This window comes from Saccostrea cucullata, unplaced genomic scaffold (genome assembly GCF_032062105.1).
Source record: "Saccostrea cucullata isolate Sc308-1 unplaced genomic scaffold, CSIRO_AGI_Scuc_v1 ctg42, whole genome shotgun sequence".
Taxonomy (NCBI): domain Eukaryota; kingdom Metazoa; phylum Mollusca; class Bivalvia; order Ostreida; family Ostreidae; genus Saccostrea; species Saccostrea cuccullata.
Window position 1 is genome coordinate 202,558 of NW_026932910.1, and position 18,987 is coordinate 221,544.

The 18,987-nt window shown below is 34.0% G+C and overlaps 1 protein-coding gene across 5 annotated transcripts in view; it reads left to right on the forward strand.

The window, feature by feature from the left end:
• Positions 1-13,651, forward strand: part of LOC134236438 (ninein-like) — a 53,713-nt gene extending 40,062 nt beyond the window's left edge. For 4 of the 5 annotated variants that reach the window (XM_062718613.1, XM_062718614.1, XM_062718615.1 and 1 more), the window contains 20 exons: positions 1,212-1,328; positions 1,421-1,510; positions 1,796-1,988; positions 2,649-2,744; positions 3,789-4,042; positions 4,144-4,283; positions 4,381-4,801; positions 5,195-5,357; positions 5,520-5,710; positions 5,807-5,842; positions 8,004-8,198; positions 8,489-8,644; positions 8,975-9,088; positions 9,188-9,298; positions 10,129-10,242; positions 11,106-11,216; positions 11,793-11,861; positions 12,049-12,244; positions 12,367-12,488; positions 12,579-13,651. In XM_062718613.1, coding sequence (XP_062574597.1) covers positions 1,212-1,328; positions 1,421-1,510; positions 1,796-1,988; positions 2,649-2,744; positions 3,789-4,042; positions 4,144-4,283; positions 4,381-4,801; positions 5,195-5,357; positions 5,520-5,710; positions 5,807-5,842; positions 8,004-8,198; positions 8,489-8,644; positions 8,975-9,088; positions 9,188-9,298; positions 10,129-10,242; positions 11,106-11,216; positions 11,793-11,861; positions 12,049-12,244; positions 12,367-12,488; positions 12,579-12,767 — 3,078 coding nt within the window. In that variant the 3' untranslated portion in view covers positions 12,768-13,651. The remainder of the gene's footprint in view (positions 1-1,211; positions 1,329-1,420; positions 1,511-1,795; positions 1,989-2,648; positions 2,745-3,788; positions 4,043-4,143; positions 4,284-4,380; positions 4,802-5,194; positions 5,358-5,519; positions 5,711-5,806; positions 5,843-8,003; positions 8,199-8,488; positions 8,645-8,974; positions 9,089-9,187; positions 9,299-10,128; positions 10,243-11,105; positions 11,217-11,792; positions 11,862-12,048; positions 12,245-12,366; positions 12,489-12,578) is intronic. The other variant, XM_062718617.1, reaches the window with a different exon arrangement.
• Positions 13,652-18,987: the final 5,336 nt, after the last annotated feature.

Genomic DNA, 18,987 nt, shown 5'->3' on the forward strand with positions numbered 1-18,987 from the left:
TCAGTATATATGAAGGGATTAAGAATTTCACTGAGACTCATTTTTCAGCTAGAGGGTAAGGGAAAAGAAGCTCACATAGGTTTTAATTTACATAATCATCTAAAGTATATATGGAATTAATTTTTTAAACTAGTAAGACATTTCATGTCAAACTCTGAAGGTAAGGGAGATAACCCAAAGAGAGACAAATATATTTTATTTATACAGAAGGTAAGGGAGAGAACTCAAAAATAATTATCTTATAATTTATTTCAAACCAGATTTTAAGAAAACTACGTGCCTTATGAACTATATGAAGGATATGTGCTGAAATATACCGATTAATTGATTATTAAAATCTCAGAAGGTAAGGGAGAGAACTCGACAGAGACTCATGTCTACACAGAACCAAGGAGAGAATTATAAATCATGTCAGCTCTGAGGGTAAGGGAGAGAACTCACTGAGACTCATATCAACTCAGAGAGTAAGGGAGAGAACACACTAAGACTCATGTCTACTCACATATCTACTCAGAAGGTAAGGGAGAGAACTCACAGAGACTCATGTCTACACAGAAGGTTAAGGAGAGAACTCACTAAGACTCATGTCAACTCAGAAGGTAAGGGAGAGAACTCACAGAGACTCATGTCAACTCAGAAGGTAAGGGAGAGAACTCACTAAGACTCATGTCTACTCAGAAGGTAAGGAAGAGAACTCAAGGGAGATAACTCACTGAGACTCATGTCAACTCAGAGGGTAAGGGAGATAACTCAGAGAGACTCATGTCTACTCAGAAGGTAAGGGAGAGAACTCACAGAGACTCATGTCTACTCAGAAGGTAAGGAAGAGAACTCACTAAGACTCATGTCAACTCAGAAGGTAAGGGAGAGAACTCACAGAGACTCATGTCTACTCAGAAGGTTAAGGAGAGAACTCACAGAGACTCATATCTACTCAGAAGGTAAGGGACATAACTCACTGAGACTCAGATTGATGTCCACTTAGAAGGTAGGGAGGGATGTCACTGAGTATGATTTGATAAGAAATTGTTTGTTTCAACTCCTTAAAAGTTTTGAGGATCAACAAAAGATCAAATACTGAATGATCATAATTTCCTTATCCAGGGCACTCCCTGTAAATCCTGAAGAAACTGTTTAAAAGTAAAGAGAAATTTCGTTGAAATTTTTTTTTGTGATGCACCAGTTTTTAAGTCTGTGTTGCATATTTACAGGACATGGAAAAAATGGAGGCAGAATTGGTAGAGACAAATGAGAAGTTGGCAGAGAGTGAAAAGTTAAATACGAAGTTACAGAAAGACTTTGAGAGAGTGGTGGAACTACAACAAAAGGTACCATGATTGACAGCTTTTTTGTTCTAATTAGCATATTTTCCCTGATCTGATGATTTTATTGGCTAATGAATCTTTCCTTTGAATAAAAGTGGGAGGAGTATGAAGCCTCTGACCTGATGACCCCAGAACAACAAAGATCTCACCAAGAAAAACTCACAAGGACTACCTCAGAAAACCAGGTCTGTAGAAAACTTGATAAGCTTAGAAAAAGGACATCTTTGTCAGATATTCAATCAAAGTTATATCTCTAATTAATACTGTAGCTGAAGAATTTGTTGGTATGGTTATCTTTAAAAAAAATTCTTTCTGCCCTCTCTCCCTGTAAAACATTATAATAATCACATTAAAATGTACTTAATGAAAGAGGGTTGTCAAATATTGAAACTGTTTTCTCTATTGAAAAAGTTGATACTTTGATTCGCTTGTCATCAACATGTGTATTGTATCACAATACAATATTTCAGAGGCTGAAGGACATGAATGATGAACTGACAGCCCAAGTACTAGAGCTCCAGCAACAGATCGGCTCCCGCAATAAAAGTGAGCACTCAGGCGGCCTGACCCCCCATTTCGGGTCTCGTATCCCCATCAGGGAGGGGTCCTTCTTGTCAGACTATGTTAAGACCAAACGAGGAGTTCGCTCCTCAGTGTCCTCAGGTAAACTGTCTCCTCGGTCCTCATCCTCCTATAGATGTGGACTAACACAGACCTCTGGGATGTTGTGGCTTTCTCTAGCTTGTATGTATATATACAACCACCTCTCACTGTTGACTCCTCTACATCCAGTTTATACACTGAGTGTACCAAGTTTGTATATACTCTATATTTCCTCTCACCTGATATACTTCGTCCCATATATAAAGTGTTTAAAAAAACTTGAAAACTACATGTATCTGATTAAAAAGCACAATGAATTTATGTTCTGCTATAATACATGTATATACTGAAAGATGTAATAATATTTCTTGAGGCCCACAGTCTAGCTTAATAATTAAAAACAATCTTTTCTCTATTCATTCTATTATTTGTATTTATTTCATGTATTTATCTTTTGACTTATCTTTGCTTAAGTGAAATGCTTAAAAAAATTAGTTGATTGATATTTTATGCTGCAGTTACTTTCACAGACATATATTTTGCACAAGCAACACTTTTAAATGAGGCATTGTTTTGTGAAAAATGATCAAAGAAGTCTTTCAATCACAGAACATGAAATCTAAAATAAAAGCTAAATGAAAATGTTTTATGATATTTATTTTTCTCTATATGAATATGAAAAAAAAATCAAATTATGATAGTGTTAATTCTGGTTTACAGAGAACTCAGAAGATGAGGGTCTACACATCCCTAATCACCCTGGGAGGGTCAGGAGAAGACTCCCTCTGGCCCCAGCTGATGATGACGACACTTGTAGTAAGTAATGAATAAAAAGAATTCATGATAAACAACAAGTATGCTTATCAAAGGTTCTCTATTTGGCTGTGGTTAGTAGAAGATTTTACTCAGATTTTCAAAGTATGGGAAATTATATATTGAATTTTGATTACCGTAAATCTGGAAATTTTTACGTCGATTTATTTTTGCTAATTTGGGTCAAAAAGCTGTTGATTAATTTTTACGCTTCAAATTTTTGAGAATTGTCACTGGTGCTAAAAATAAAAATCACTGAAGATTTTCATATCAGGTTATGTTTCAAATAATATGCCCAGTTAGAATACCACCAATATACCCACAACGTGGCAAGATATTGCAAAAGAAACAATTTTGATAAAAATACAAAAGGATTTGCACTGAAAATAATTTTTAAGTCAATTATGACAAAGATTTTAGAGGTTGTGTATGCCTTTTAACCTAAAGTATAATCCAAATGAAGAAAAAAATATAACTAATTTTCTCAACGTTTGTCTCACCTAAAATTTACACGCCGCATTTACATTTGGAACTTTCTAGTAAATGCACTGAGTTTGAGTTATCGCCCGTGTTGATACACGGTTAGATAAAATGACAGTTCTCTCTTTATTGACAAATTAATTGATTAAAATAATTAATGAAAAGGGGCATACCGCCTCAGTGCTTGTCAAATCATCGGACGATATTGCATATAATGAGGACAATTTACGCACGGGTAATTAACTTGTAGTTATAGTAGACTAGTGTAAACAGGTTTCTTTTAAAAATGATACCGACACCTATTCACTGAGTTAAAAAAAAAGGTTCTCAGAAAAAAATTCTTCGCCTGTTGATTTATTTTTAAGAAAAATATTTTTGCGAATTCAATGCACGCGCAAATTTGCTAAAAATTTATCTACAGTAAAAATTTCCAGATTTACGGTAATACGTTCTGCAGTGTTAAATGTAATTGATGTTCAAGTTTTACATAGATGAATTGCCCTTATTTCAATACACAATGTTTGATATTGCTATTTTGCATTAAGTGGATATGTGATTTATTTATAGGTGTAAGTAGCATACAGAGTGATAGAGACTACATTGAGATCCTGAAGAAAGAAATCACAGATCTGAAAATCCACAATGAAAGGGAAAAGAATGATCTAGAACAGACCCACAAGAATGAAATATCACAACTGGAGGAAAAATTCCAAACAGAAAAAGAGGAACTACTGAAGAGTCACAGGGAGGAGATCCTTAAACTGGAGGAAAAATACCAAGAGGAAAAGGAGGAACTAGGAGAGAAATTCAGGGAGGAACAGGTTTGTCAAACTAGATTTCTGTTGCGGATGTATAGATAAATTTTTAAGATATGGTATCTCTCAAGGTCCAACATCTGCATGGTTTTCTGATTAATCTTCAGGAAAAACTTCTGAAGGAAAGTGAGAAGAATCTCCAGAATGACTTTAAAATCAAGATGGAGGAAAAAGAGAGAGAATTTTCCTCTGCACAGAAAGCAATGGAAGAGGATTTCCAAAAGGAGAAGCAGAAAATCATTGACAGGTAAGGCTCGGAGATTCTGTAATGGATCAAGCTTTATAGATACATATATAGAGAGTTTTAAGAAAAAATATTCTTGAGTTTAAATTATTTTTCTCAGTTTACAAGAGGAATATAAAAGAGAACTGCAGGCTCAGGTTTCACAAATGGAAAGTGAAAGTAAAAAGGACAAAGACTTGGAAGTGAAACTAGCTTGTTCTTTGGAGGAAATTCAAAAGTTGGTGCAAGAGAAAAATGACTTGCAAGAACAATTAGCTTTCCAGAAAGAGGAATTCTTAGCTCAGTATGAGCAAGAACAGAGTGAACTCAAAGATGAACTCGAGTCCACTTTAGTGGGTACTGAAAGTGCAATAAAAAACTTAGAGACGGAAAAGGTGCAATTGTCTATGAAAATAGAGGACATGACTCAACAGTTTGAATGGGAAAAGTTAAAACTTCAGGAGGAGTTTGAAAAGGAACTTCAAAAACAAGAAAATGAATACCGCAAAGATTTACAAGACTTCGAAAATATCTTTGCACAGGTAAGAGTTACTTTAATTCTTTTGATTGAGAGAGTTTAACTCCCTGGATGAAAGATTCAAGTTTTGTATTATTTATCATTTATTTAAATTAGTGCATTGTGATACCTTGATATTTTTAATTGGATAGAATGACAAAATAGATTTATACATTTGTATGTATACATGTAAGTAAAAGGGTTTAATTTGAGCTATCATTCAACACTGAAAACCCTTTGAAATCTGCAATACAGTGTCACTGCAGTGGACATTGACTCATCCTTGATGTTGTGCATGGCAGTTCTCAAGAAACAAAATGTCAACTTTGGTTGTCTAATTAAATTTTCTTGTAATTAGCTTACACTTCATGAAAGTTTCACATTAAGTACCGGTACATGTATTGACAATATTGTATAGGGAGAAGCCGCTCTGAAAGGCAAACTGAGGGAGGATTTTTATGGCCTCCTGGAGAAGCACAAGAAGGACATCCTGGAGACGGAGAAGGAGGCCATGATGAAAGAACTCCAGAAGGAGAGGCTGGCTATGGAGAAAGGTTTTGCTCACCAGAAAAATCAGCTCGGTAAAAAAAATTGACTTCGCTTAGTAAGAGTTATGCTCCTTTGTGTAATGGATTCTCCTCAAATCATAGTATCACACAATAATTATGGGAAGAAACTTTTAGCAGAAAATTCTAAAGGAAATTCAAATTGACAAAGTGTTCAATATTTTTTTTTCCCCACAGATAAGGGATATGAGAAGGAAAAAGAGGAGTTGGTGAAGAAATATGAAGAGCAGGTGCAGTTCTTACGACAGCAGCTTCACAGTCTGGAGGACAAGATGGAATCTGAAAGAGAGGCTATGTTGAGGAAATACGAGGAGGAAAAGGAAGGACTGGAGGAGGAGCTGGCATGTGCCATCAGGGAGGAGCTAAAGGTAAGGTCATCAGGTCAAAGGTCATGTCACTGGATTTGATTTGGCTGCCTCTAATTGCAGACTTTGTTGTATTTCACGGAATGCATTTACTATTAGAGGCACAAGGAGAGGCAGAGAAGAATGGCAAAGCAGGTGATGTTACTGAGTGTGTAGTGCACGGTGTGACAATGTCAATTAAAGCTTAAAATTCATTCGTTGGTCCATTGCAGATTAGGTCAAAGTTCATGGAATCATTCAGAGGCATTGTGAAAATCAACATTGCTACTAATGTTGTGGACTAGAATTGGAATGAAATGATTGATTTGCATTTAATGTGTAACATTCATCTCAGTTCAGTTTGCAATTTGTTTCATTCATATTATTTATCATCCATTGGATATCAGTAGTCACTTTTTGATTTTGCAGATTTGCATGTAGTATTAGTTAAGATATTAATTAGGTAATTACAATTTTAAATATTGTAGATGTACTATTTTTAGCTCACCTCAACGAAGTTGGTATGTGATACCCTCGGCGTCGGTGTCGGCGTCGGCGTCCCAGGTTAAGGTTAAGTTTTTTGGAGCAGTTTTCTTTTTAATTACTTCTGTGTCCTATACTGATGAGACATGCATGGAAGATGCTTCAAATGTGTTTTATTGTACCAGTCAAAGTTTCAGATGCTGCAATTTCAGCAAAGGAATTACCAGGTTAATGTTTTTGGAGCAGGTTAACATTTTTGGTGCAGTTTTTGGTGTGGGTTTCATTTCCAAGTAACTATAAGCCCTATGTTGACCAAACTTGCATGGATGATACATCTAAGGATGCATACTACCGGGCTTGCTTCGGATGCTGAATCTGACCTACATTTTCCAGTTGAGTGAACAGGTTAATGTTTTTGGTGCAGGTTTCGTTTCCAAGTAACTATAAGCCCTATGTTGACCAAACTTGCATGGATGATACATCTAAGGATGCATTCTACCGGGCTTGCTTCGGATGCTGAATCTGACCTACATTTTCCAGTTGAGTGAACAGGTTAATGTTTTTGGTGCAGGTTTCGTTTCAAGTAACTATAAGCCCTATGTTGACCAAACTTGCATGGATGATACATCTAAGGATGCATACTACCGGGCTTGCTTCGGATGCTGAATCTGACCTACATTATCCAGTTGAGTGAACAGGTTAATGTTTTTGGTGCAGGTTTCATTTGCAAGTAACTTTAAGCCCTATGTTGACCAAACTTGCATGGATGATACATCTAAGGATGCACACTACCAGGCTTGCTTCGGATGCTGAATCTGACCTACATTTTCCGGTTGAGTGAATAGTTAAAAGTTTTTGGTGCAGGTTTCATTTCCAAGGAACTATGAGTTCTTTAATGACCAGTCTTGCATAGATGATACATCTAAGGATGCATACTTCCAGGCTTGCTTCGGATGCTGAATCTGACCTACTTTTTGTGGATGAGTGAAAATGTTAGTTTGATGCATGTTTCATTTCCAATAAACTATGAGCCCTATAATGAGCAAACTTGCATGGATGATACATCTAAGGATGCACACTAATGGACTTGCTTCGGATGCTGAATTGGACATACATTTTTCAGATAATAGACAAGGTAAAAGTTATGGTTGCAGGTCTATTACCAAAAACTATAAGGCTTATATAACATTGTATAAACCAAACTTGCATAAATGCTGCATCAAGAGATGAAAACTCTCAAATTTGCTTCAGATGCTGGATTTTCATTACATTTTCATGAAGAAGAAGTAGTTTAAATTTTTTATGTAGGTCTATTTCAAAGTATCAGATCAAAATTGCTTTTAAAAATATTTTCATTTTTGGAATGTATACTTCTTGTTGGTTAATTGTGTGACTTTGCCTTACTTAAAGACAACATTCGTTGAGGTGAGCTCTGTAATCTCTGATTACCTATGTTTTCCCATGGGGTCATTATTCTTGGGAATCTCTATTTCTGATCAATCTGCTGGTAGAAAATTACGAGGATATCTTTTGACTCTCATTATATGAATATTAAGTTGGATGGGGCAAATTTTCATGGATAATTTTGTGACCGCGTACAGAGCATTAATTAATATCACACAGGAAAAGTACTTTTACAGTACCAGTGGCATAGTTTTGCACAAAACACATTCTACATATTTAAATCTAAGGTACATTATATCTGTCATATCTTAAGGAAAGAGGCTCTTCCTTAAAACATAAACTTAATAGAGGGCTTCTCTTCCAATGGTTATGAAATATTACCATGAGTGAGTCTGTAAACTAAATATTGAATATGGTTTTTGTTGGTTAGGATGAGTATGTGAGTCAGATGGAGAAACTACAAGAAACTTACAATCACGAGAGAAAACAGCTGATGCAACAGATCAATGTGTTACAACAGGAGCTAGATACGATGCAGAAAGAATTCAGTAAGGAGTCCAAGCCAAGCAAGAAAGTCGAGGAGCTCAACAGGACCATTACAGCCCTACAGAAGGATAAGATACTGGTTTGTATATAAAGTGGTGGTAGAGCAACAATCACTGAAATATCATCCAACTTTGATTAGGAGGAGAACCAATCTAATCAGAAGAGATTAACAAGATTGTTTCATTCCGCTGTCTCTGCTTGTTTATCCTCACAATTGACAACAAATTACAAACATTCACCTCTTCTTTAGTTTAAATATATTGAAATGAAACAAGGAGTTGTAAGAATGAGCCATAGATAAAGTATATGGGACTTTTAGTTTTTAATTGAAGAAAACATTTAATTTATTTCATCTTTTGGAAATTGCAGGCTGAAAAAGCTCAATCTGAGCTCCAGAAGGCCTTACAGATGACTAAGACTGCCATGGAAACTCGGTTATCAGAGATTGATGAAGAGAAAGCAAGTGCTTTGAATGCTGTAAGGGTTGAACTGGTCCAGGCATCAAAGGAAGCAGGAAAACAGAAGGTTTGGGTAGTGTGATGTGTTGTGAAATAATTGTGTGTTGTGTCAACTATAACTGTTGTCACCTTATACTTCTGAATATCATAATGTTACTCAAGATAAAAAGGATGTTTGACTAATAGTCGTGCAGCATTTTATCAAAGCATGCATGATGATTTAGCTATGACTATAAATATCGTGTCCAAGTTTGTTGCAATAAAATAACTTTTTTCAAGCTGTTGTGTGCTATCCTTAATTTGTTGTTTTTATGCACATAACTTAATTCACCATTACTTATTTTGGAAAGCATGAAACCCTAATGTCAAACTAATATAAGACTTATGTTGTATAAAGGCAACTTTAGATGCTGTTAACAGAGAAAAGAAACTTTTAGAGAAATCACTTGAAAAATTACAAAAGGAAATGTCAGAGATGCAGAAAGATGCAGGAAAATTGTCTGATTTACAGGTAAAATAAAATATAGAGAATATCTGACAGTAGTTTTTAAAAAAAACACCTGAAAAGTAAACTCACTTTAATGCTGTGTATTATTTCTCTCTATAAAAGGGAAAGGTTAATGGATTAGAGGAGGAAAATAAATCTCTCATTGATGAAAGTCGTAAACTGAAGTTTGAACTGAAACAGTTCCATACCACTGTCATACCAGCTCATGCACAGGTATCCGCATGACTCAGAAATAAAAAAATTAGAAGGTTAAGGGGAAAAAATGAAAAAAATTGGTTTTAATCAGTAATGATATAAAATCAATATTGATTTTTTTTTGAAGATTGAAAAAGAGTAACCAATTGTTTTTTAGAAATGTCAGACATATTAAAGGGTGTTAAGAAAGTTCGTTCCACATTTTTCTTTTACGTTCAAAAAGAAATACGATGAAAAGATATTTACAATTTGTGATATTTCATATTTACAGACACTATTCTTGCTACTGATAAGGTTTTAACTGTCTTTTGTTAAATCAATAAGGGGAGGGCAGGTATTAAAACAGATGATGTCCGTTCAGAAAAATGATGGATGATGCATATTTGTGACATATTTTAAGTACGCAGGTCAAAACATCCTTTCAAATACTATGCCAAAATTATCAAATCTGTGAAATATTTTAAAATGACAAACCTATTCTTTTGAAAAGTGATATATCGTTCATAAGCTAGGCTCATCAGCTTGTCTGATGCAAGATAAGCTATGAAGACACAAAAGTAAATAATCCTTTATTTTCACTCAAAATGATCGGCATTTCTATCATTTGGGTGCTTTAAAGATGTTTTATATTTTTTCACATGAAAGCAGAATCCCATTATTTCTTGCTTGAAATGATTTGCCATAAATCTAAAGCATACTCTTGTGATTTTGTCAAATTTGAAAATTCTTCTCTTTAGTTAAGCACTACTTTGAAATTTTTGAAAATATTTCACCCCGGAACGAACTTTCTTAACACCCCTTAGTTATTTGGTTCTAATATCACTATTTCTCCCTTCCCTGCACTTAAGCACGTGATTGACAAATTACAAGAACGGAACACGTTTCTCGAGGAGACTTTGTCATCAGCTCAGCTCAAACTCACTCGAGTGGATGATCAAGTCGATAAACTCGCTCACCCCAAGGTACCCCCAATCATAAATCATCCCTGGTCATACAGCTCAAATTAAGCTAACTTGCTATATACTGACTGAGTTTATTCGTAGAGCTTCTTTTTAATTTACAGCTAATTAGTTTCCTGAGTTTTCAGAATTATAGCTCATCATCCAAACCATGTACAGAATATTCATATTAGAAGTAGCCATGCTCATTGCAGACTTATCATCCAGTCTACTGGAATCTGCTTCAGATCAAATCCTTAATCTTGTGTATACAGCTTTCAATCATTCATATTTTTCTAATATGGTTTGTCCAATGTCATGCAAAGAGGAGAACCATTCTGCTTTATGTTTCTCAATTTTCAATTTCAATTTTTTTTCATAATAACACTTTCTCATCTACTTGTGCTACATGTAAATATCCCAGCATGCAATTTATTTCTGTTTTAGCTTTACATATGTTTTTCATCATAATATCAATTTAAGTCCATGTTAATACCAGTAAATTACTTTTCAGTATGACTAATTGGCTAGACAAAATTTAAAGTTACATGTACATATAATTTTTGACTGATGATACAGCTGTCTATAAGATGTGGTCAATATTTAAATGAACATATTTCTGCTATTTATATATGCAGTAGATCTACATTTATTAACTTTCTTTTTCCATTTCCTAGAAACCCATTTCAGTTGCTTTTAGTTTAAGAAATGATATTATTGTTTTCATAAACATTTAAAAACTGTATTAATCAATCAATGAATTACATTTTTTTGTGACGATTTTTAAAGTTATTGACTATAAATGCTAGAATTTGCTATTGTATGATAAGAGTTAGATGAAATCTTCTTCGAACATTTAAGCTATTTTTTAAAATACCCTTTTTCAGTCTGAGCATAACAATAACAGCCATGAATCAAACAAGAAGTTAGCGGAGAAGATGGACAGTCTGAATGCCCACGAAGCTGACGAGTCGGCCAATCACCTCTACAAAGAAAGGGTCAGTAATGAGACAATCTTATGTGTATTCTGAGTGCATATATTTATATTTATGGAATAATTTTGAAGTGATTTTTTTCCACATTCTTGGAATGTACATACCAGGTAAATATTTTAGGCCATTTTACATTTCAAGTCATAATAAATATTTTTTTGATAAATTGTTGTTTTTTGCAGGATGTTTAGTTGTAAGTAGTCGGTAAAACTAATTTTCAACACATACATTGCTTCAAAATACTGGCTCCCAAAAATTTAAAATCACCATGTTATTAAATTAAAACTTTCAACCAAAATAATAATAACCAAAATGTCCTATAATTGCATTTTAAATACCATCCTTTCACAAGGCAGAGTTTATCCAGGTCCTTGACAATTCCAGTTTTGAACTCAGCCTCAAACATAACAAGCTGAAACCTGTCCTACTACCCTATCAATCACACACAAACATTTACTACTTTGTTTAAATACTGTATGAAAGAGATTAAGCAACTGTCATTTTTAAATGCACACGGTATTGAATCTGATCACTTAGAGGTGGCTATTTGTACTATTTTCATTTTTGTACTGTGTGCTTCAGGAGAAGATGCAGGCTCTACAGTTAGAGAAGGGGAGGTTAGAGGAGGAACTCCGAAAGGTTACACAGATGGTCAGTACAACTCTTAATGTTTTCAAAGAATTGCTCCCCTTAATATCATAATTGTCACCACGCATACACATTAGTATACTGTTATACCATCTTACTAAAAAAAATACTTCCATATATATTTTACAGTTAGCAAATTGACACATTGAAGTAAAAACAAAATTTTGATTGATTTTTCTCTTTTTTTCAGTTGGAGGAGGCAACCAGTGACCTAGCTAAGTTTCAGTCCCAGCATGCTCATTATACCAGAGGCCGGCCCAGTAGTCCAGTGGACATTGAGAACTTTACCAAGCTACAGATAGATCTAGTGGATCAACAGAGACAGCTCAGAGAGCTACAGGAACTCATGGACAACAAGGAAAATGAAAAGTGTCGAAAGTTCAGAGGTAAAGAATTGTAATTCTCTCCCCTTTTTTTCTTCAGAAATTCCCTCTTGCATCATGTCATGGCTTGATTAAGCTTTGTTAGCCTTGATTAGCATTATTTCAACCATTTGTTTTGTTCTTAGTTAAGGAAGATGAAAAGAAGAGATTGGTTCAGAGTTTTGAAGAAGAGAAGGCAAATTTGACTAGAAAACTGAAACTCACTCAGAAGATGTTAGACGAACAACTGGAGAAAATTAACGCTCATGTAAGTATTTACACTGGAGAAAAGATTAATGAAATTCTTTTGTAATACAAATGTCTGTGCATTATTAATATCCTATATAATTTTTTACAGTATGCTGAGTGTGAGAAAAGGAATATTTTGGTGGTGGACTTGTACAAAGAAAACGCTGATTTGATGGAAGCTCTCTACTTAATGGAGGAGAGAAAGAAGGATGCTGTGTCTCGTTGTTATAGACTCGAGGACCAGTGCAAGGTGCTACGTGTCATGCTCAAAAAAGTCTGCCATGTGGCAATCGCTTGACCTATTAGTCTGCCATGTGGCAATCGCTTGACCTATTAGTCTGCCATGTGGCAATCGCTTGACCTCTAATTAAGTCATTGCTTGACCTTTACGTATGCCATATGACTGTTCAATAACTTAACTCTCCAGCCATGTAGCAGTGGCCTGACATGATAGCATGATTGCCATTTGTCAGTTTTTGACATCTTAGTGTACAACGAGACAGTTGCTTGAGGTCTTAGTCTGTGGTTTGTCAGTAACTTTATATCTAAGCCGGCAATGTGACATCAACTTAACATGTAAGTCTGTCATGTGGCAGTGTCGTGAATTCTAATATGTAAGGAAGAAAGTTCTATGTTTGATATGCTTATTTTACTGAAATTGAAGTCCATTTTAATACTGCTTAGACCACATTCTAGTTCTGGATGTTGATCTGCCTGTTGCGTATATGACTGTGCCATATAATGTATCCATGGCGATACATGTGATATTGTTATGTAGCAGTCATTCAAGGTGTTCAGTGAATATGATACATTTTCCATGTGAATAGTGACATATACTCAAATTTCTAACTTACTGCTTTTGAAAGCAATATCTGTTCATGATATTTATAAGAGTGTTTGTGTGAGTAAGAGGGATTGAGCAATTGTGTTGTTCACATCTTAAACAGAAGGGTAAGTATGAGAAAATGAGGAGTCTTATTTGGTGTTGGAAACTGTGTATTTATAGTAGAGTTTTCATGCAGCAATTGAAATATATATGATTTTTTTTTTCATTCACCGCAATATCCTCTGTTTAGTGTTCACATTAAGAAATCTTAAAATTGTTAACATTATATTTTTCATGTTTTTGTGAGACCTGTAAGAATGCTATTTTTAAAAGTATACATGTATACATTTGTATATTACATTTTCAGTTATCAACCATCTGACCCCGTTTTAGATTTCACTTTTTAATTTTTGTTAGTCATTCTTCATGCTAAAAAATGTTAAATTATTAAAAAAAAAATTTTTGGACAATTTTTAAAGAAACAATTGTTATGGTAGTTATGTGAGTGTATTTGTAATAGAATATATTTGAAGAGCAAATTTAACTGATACTTACTGAAAATTGGAGACAAAATTGGAGAGTTATATGCTTGAGCTTCCTGTTTAAATGAAGTCAAACTATACAACCATGCATTTTTTCTTCTTTCCCCAAGAAAGTTTTATACATTTCCGAAGGATGTTTCATGTCTTCCAGAGAAAAATGACAGCTTTCACTTGTAGTGGTGTATTTATTGAATGTTTAGAATAAAGAATTCATAATCATGATTACTGAGTAAAAATAGTTGTGCATGATTTTACTAAACTTTGATATTCTGAATCATTACAAATGTAGATAATTTTAAGAGTGGTTTAAAGGAGCAATGAATACTTTATAGTGCTCTTCTGAAAATGATTTTTGAAATATCTGTGATACTGTTATACAAAAAGTCAGAAAGTGCCTTATTTAAGCTTTATTTGGAAAAGAAATACTGTGATAATTATGTATATTTACTTGTATCTTCAAAATTGTTATTTATAAATAATATTTACATATACATGTAATACTCTTATTATTCATTGTGTTGAAAACACATGTTAGGAAAGTTCTATATTTTGTAAACATTAAAATGATTTATTTGCAATAAAATTTTATTTGAAGACATTTGTGCAAGTATTGTCATCATTCCAAACCATTAAAGATAGGGAAATCAGTTTTAAGGTCACCCCGAGTGCATGTGCATTGTGAGTTAACATTTGAACATTTTTAGCTTCTTCTTTGCAACTGCTCAACCAATTTCAACCAATCTTGGATGTACTGGTGAAGAGAAACAAAAATTGTGAACTTCATGGTCCCTGCACCCCTGGGGCCTGAGGGATGGGGCCAAAACCATGAAATTTTAGCAATCTTTAAATCTTCTTTACTCCCTACTTCAAGGAAACAAACTGAGTCCTCTATCAAAATTGTGAATTTCATGGCCAAGGGTTTTAGTGCATAAGGACAGGGCTATATAGATTATATAGTGAAAATGCATTATTTTTTTAGAAAATCTTCTCTGCTCCTGGGTAGTAAACAAACTACATTCAAAGTTATGATGAAGAAATGGTGCCTCTTCAAATTCTTTTTTTCATTTCATGGCCCCTGGATCAGGGGTTGGTGTTAAGGTGGGGCTCTTGATTACATAGTGAAAATGCATAATTTTTTGGAAAATCTCTGCTCAACGGTAGTAAGAAACTAACTGCATAGTTATCATGAGAAAGGGTGCCTCTTTTAAAATTATGAATTTTATGGCCCCTGGGTCAGGGATTTTGGTGATAGGGTGGGGCTCTATTGATTATACATGTATAGTGATAATGCATCAATTCTTTGAAAAATCCTCTCTGCTCTTGGGTATTAAAAAAAACTAACTATAGTTATGATAAAAGAGATTGCTTCTAAAATTGTGAAATTAATGATCCAGGGTCAGGTGTTCTGGTGTCATGGCGGGGCTCTTTCGATTATATAATGAAAATGCATTAATTCTTTGCAAATCTTCTCTGCTCCTGGGTATTAAACAGATTGAAGCAGATTGAGCACCCCTTTTTAAATTTTTTAAAAGGGGGAATGGAGAGAAGCATATACATTTCAGTATTTGTATTTAAGGTCAAGATCTAGTAAATAACTTGAGACTATTTTTTTGATGCTAGATCCATTATGACGTCATAATCAATTTAAACTTTCTTTTTCCCGTACTTCACGGCTTTAGCAGAATTATGTAGAAAATAGGGTATTTTCATGTCATTCAATTTGAAATCATATCAAAAGTAAACCGGATACCTATATTAAATTTGATATTGATCTAAAGAAGAGGCCATGAACATACTAATTACCCTTTTCTGAGAGACTGTAGGCAATCTGCATACATTTCCTTTGCTGAACACGAAAAAAACTCCAATATTCATGACTGGTTTTCTTATTTTTTCATTGAAAATGACAGTTTAAAATACAGTTTTTCATCTTGTTTACCTACAATTTATGCCCCGAAACACCTTATTTGACCAAGCTAAAGTTGTAAAGCATCAATGAAGGAATTTATTTCTCAAGTTTCATAAATCTGTAGGCACCTTTCATTTACTAGATCTTGACCTTAAAATTTAGTGGCACGGCTCATGTTTTTCTGCTCACTGAAAGGTCCAGCATTTTAGTTCAGGAAAACATTTCCATTTTGAAGGACCATTGTAAAACATCGCGTCAGAATTCACCATTTTATGAATGATCAATTATTCAGTGAAACATGTCGAATCCGACATAAACTACCCGGGAGACTATGTTTAAATAGACAGGATGTCAGAATTCACAGTGTAAAGAACAAAGAACACATTAGATAAAAATATAAGGTTCTAAATAAGTGAAACTGACTGAGCGGGTGTCAGATTAAACAGAAGTCACTGTACAATAATGAATATATGCTTTACATAGCGGATTTTTATCCCTTATTTATCTTTTTGATAATCTTAAATTTTAATTGATTTTTTTCCATATTGCATAATTAAGAATACATTTTTTGACATAAATACATACACAATAATAAGGTTACAAGTCTATGGTGGATTCTCCTTTATTCATCCTTTTAAATAATAATTAATATAAATCAATTGATTTTTCCATAAAGTTAATAATTTTCCAACTCTTGTAAAGAAATGACATTAATATCAAAGGATGAGTTGGATCACGTTAAAAGTTAAAAAAAAATATGATGAATTGATTAACGTACTTTGTTTGGTTTTTAAAAATCCAATTTTTTAGAATAATTTATTTTTAAAATGTATTGAAAAAGATAAAACTTTTTCTAGTTTATTTTTCTTGTATTGACATCTAAGCAGATTTTATGGTTGGGGGATAAAGAAACAAATAATTTTCATAATTTTGAATTCAAACTTTAGAATACAAGGTACAGTAAAAATTGTTTTATCCGAAACATATACAATCTTTTTCACCCTGAATTCCAATCTAATTATTAGAGGTTTCAAAATCCGCTATTCTTCTCAAAATTTTACGTGGATTTGGAACATCAGTCTAATTTGGGTGATGTTTGACTTTTGATTTTTATTCTCATTATGCACGTTCTTTACATTGTAATCCGTCACCCTGACTATTCCAACACAAAGTTTGTTTTCGAGGTGCATGTCAAATTAGACAATTTTAACAACATTATTTATTTATCATTATTACTTATCCGGTTTTAGAGTATTTCCTCCCTCCAAAAAATGTAGTTTATGGTTCACACATACTTTGATCAATTACGCCTGAAGAAAACGCATCATGATGCATTTATCTGCGGTTTACCGCACTTAAATAAATTTAGGATCTCGCGGTTGAAACAAATCGTTAACTTGTTAATTGTCGTTAATTCAATAAAAATCAATATTTTTCCTGACACGAAACAAAGATTCATTTGTCGAAATTTTGTAATAAAAATCTGTGGTCTAAGCTTGTTGTAATTCTATAAAAAGAATACATCAGCAAAATGATGCCAAATAATAACTTGAAAGAAAATTCTAGTTGTAAAACATACAAATTAAAGCTAAAGGAGGAAACAATCGATTAACCTGGAAAAAATCACGATAAGATGTGATTGTGAAGCACTGAGACCCCCGCATGCAAACTTCAAGGGCAACGTCAATAGACCAAAACTGTTGGTACCCAAAGAAAGTTCTTGTCACAAGAATTAAATCTTGATTGTTTTATGAAAGGCCAAGCACTACCCATTAAAAGGTAATGGCAAGAAATAAAGTTTTTTTTCGAAAATGAAAAAAAGAACATGCTGGGAACTTGTAGAAAACAACTATCTGCACTTCTCCAAAGTCTCTAAAATTTATCAAAGCTATGATAAACTCAAGGAAATTGTTGCTGAATTTTGTGATACACGTCATTAAATGGTCCTGTTTCACATATAATGCTGTTCCATGATGAGGACGATTTCTGTCACTTCTCTCTTCATGATTAAACAAAGTCAAGTAACCTTCTATCACAAAATTCTGTTCATCGTTGATGGTTAATCTTGTTTCTGAAAAACCAATAACATCAGATGCTACAACATTTGGTTCATTTTTAATTTCATTGAAATGTTTGTGAAGTGACCTTGCATTATTAAACATAAGTTTTAGTTTGTTCTGCTCTGCTTTGTACAATGGAAGATAACACAGTTTTAGAGGTGCTTCCTTCCTCATTCTTTCCATTTCTTGTACAACTTTTTCATCCACAGTTAATGCTTGCTCATTGAAATTTAGAATATGCAACTTGTCAACAGATCTCACTCTACTAAGAGCCACATAATGAATGTGTGGTGTTTTCCTCGTCCTTGTCTGAGACAAATCTACTACAATTTCATCAACAGTGCAGCCCTGGGCCTTATGGATTGTCTTACCAGCAGCTGGTCTTAAAGGAAACTGTATTCTTTGATATGTAGTTGAATTGAAAACAAAAGATCGCTGACAGTCAAATATTGGTGTCCAATCATCTTCAACATCATCATGGAAAAGGTGTCTGTATTTTTGTCGAGTAATTCTCCCCACTGCAGAATCCAAAAACTTCACCCACACTATACTTGGCCTTGATACACCCTGCAATCTGTTTTCAACAAGAAGTACAGTGCATGATGAACCATTTGTCAAGCCATCAGTAACATCAATATTAACTGTAATGTCATATATCATTCCAATGGCTAGAGTTAGTTTTGTCATGAGGTTTGCAATTTTGCTTATGTCATCTTGATTTTGCACTGATCTGAGTAGTCGGTCTTTCACAGACTTACTGTGGTCTTGGAGGACACTGTCAACAGCTTTTACAATGACTTTTTCACCAGGAAGTTGCTCTATAAGCTTATTGTTATATTCATCTACTTTTGCATTCATTGTGAAAAGATGGGGAGCATTGTGTGGATAATTCAGACTATTTTCAGCAATGATGCACTTGTGAATTATATCTAAGTCCTCAGAAGTCATCTCATTGTGACGAAGACGGTTCAAAAGCTGTGCAAATGCTAAGTCGTCTTTTTGTCGCATTACTTCATCTAACTCAAATGAAAAGTATTTCAAACTCGAGTATATTTGTGAAATACCCGGTATGAGAGCCTTTAAAAATATGGCTAACTGGCAAATTTATGTTAATCTTATTTTTTTCAAAAGTGGATCAAATTACAAGGTCAAAGGCAAAGGGTGAGTTGTTAGTACCCAAA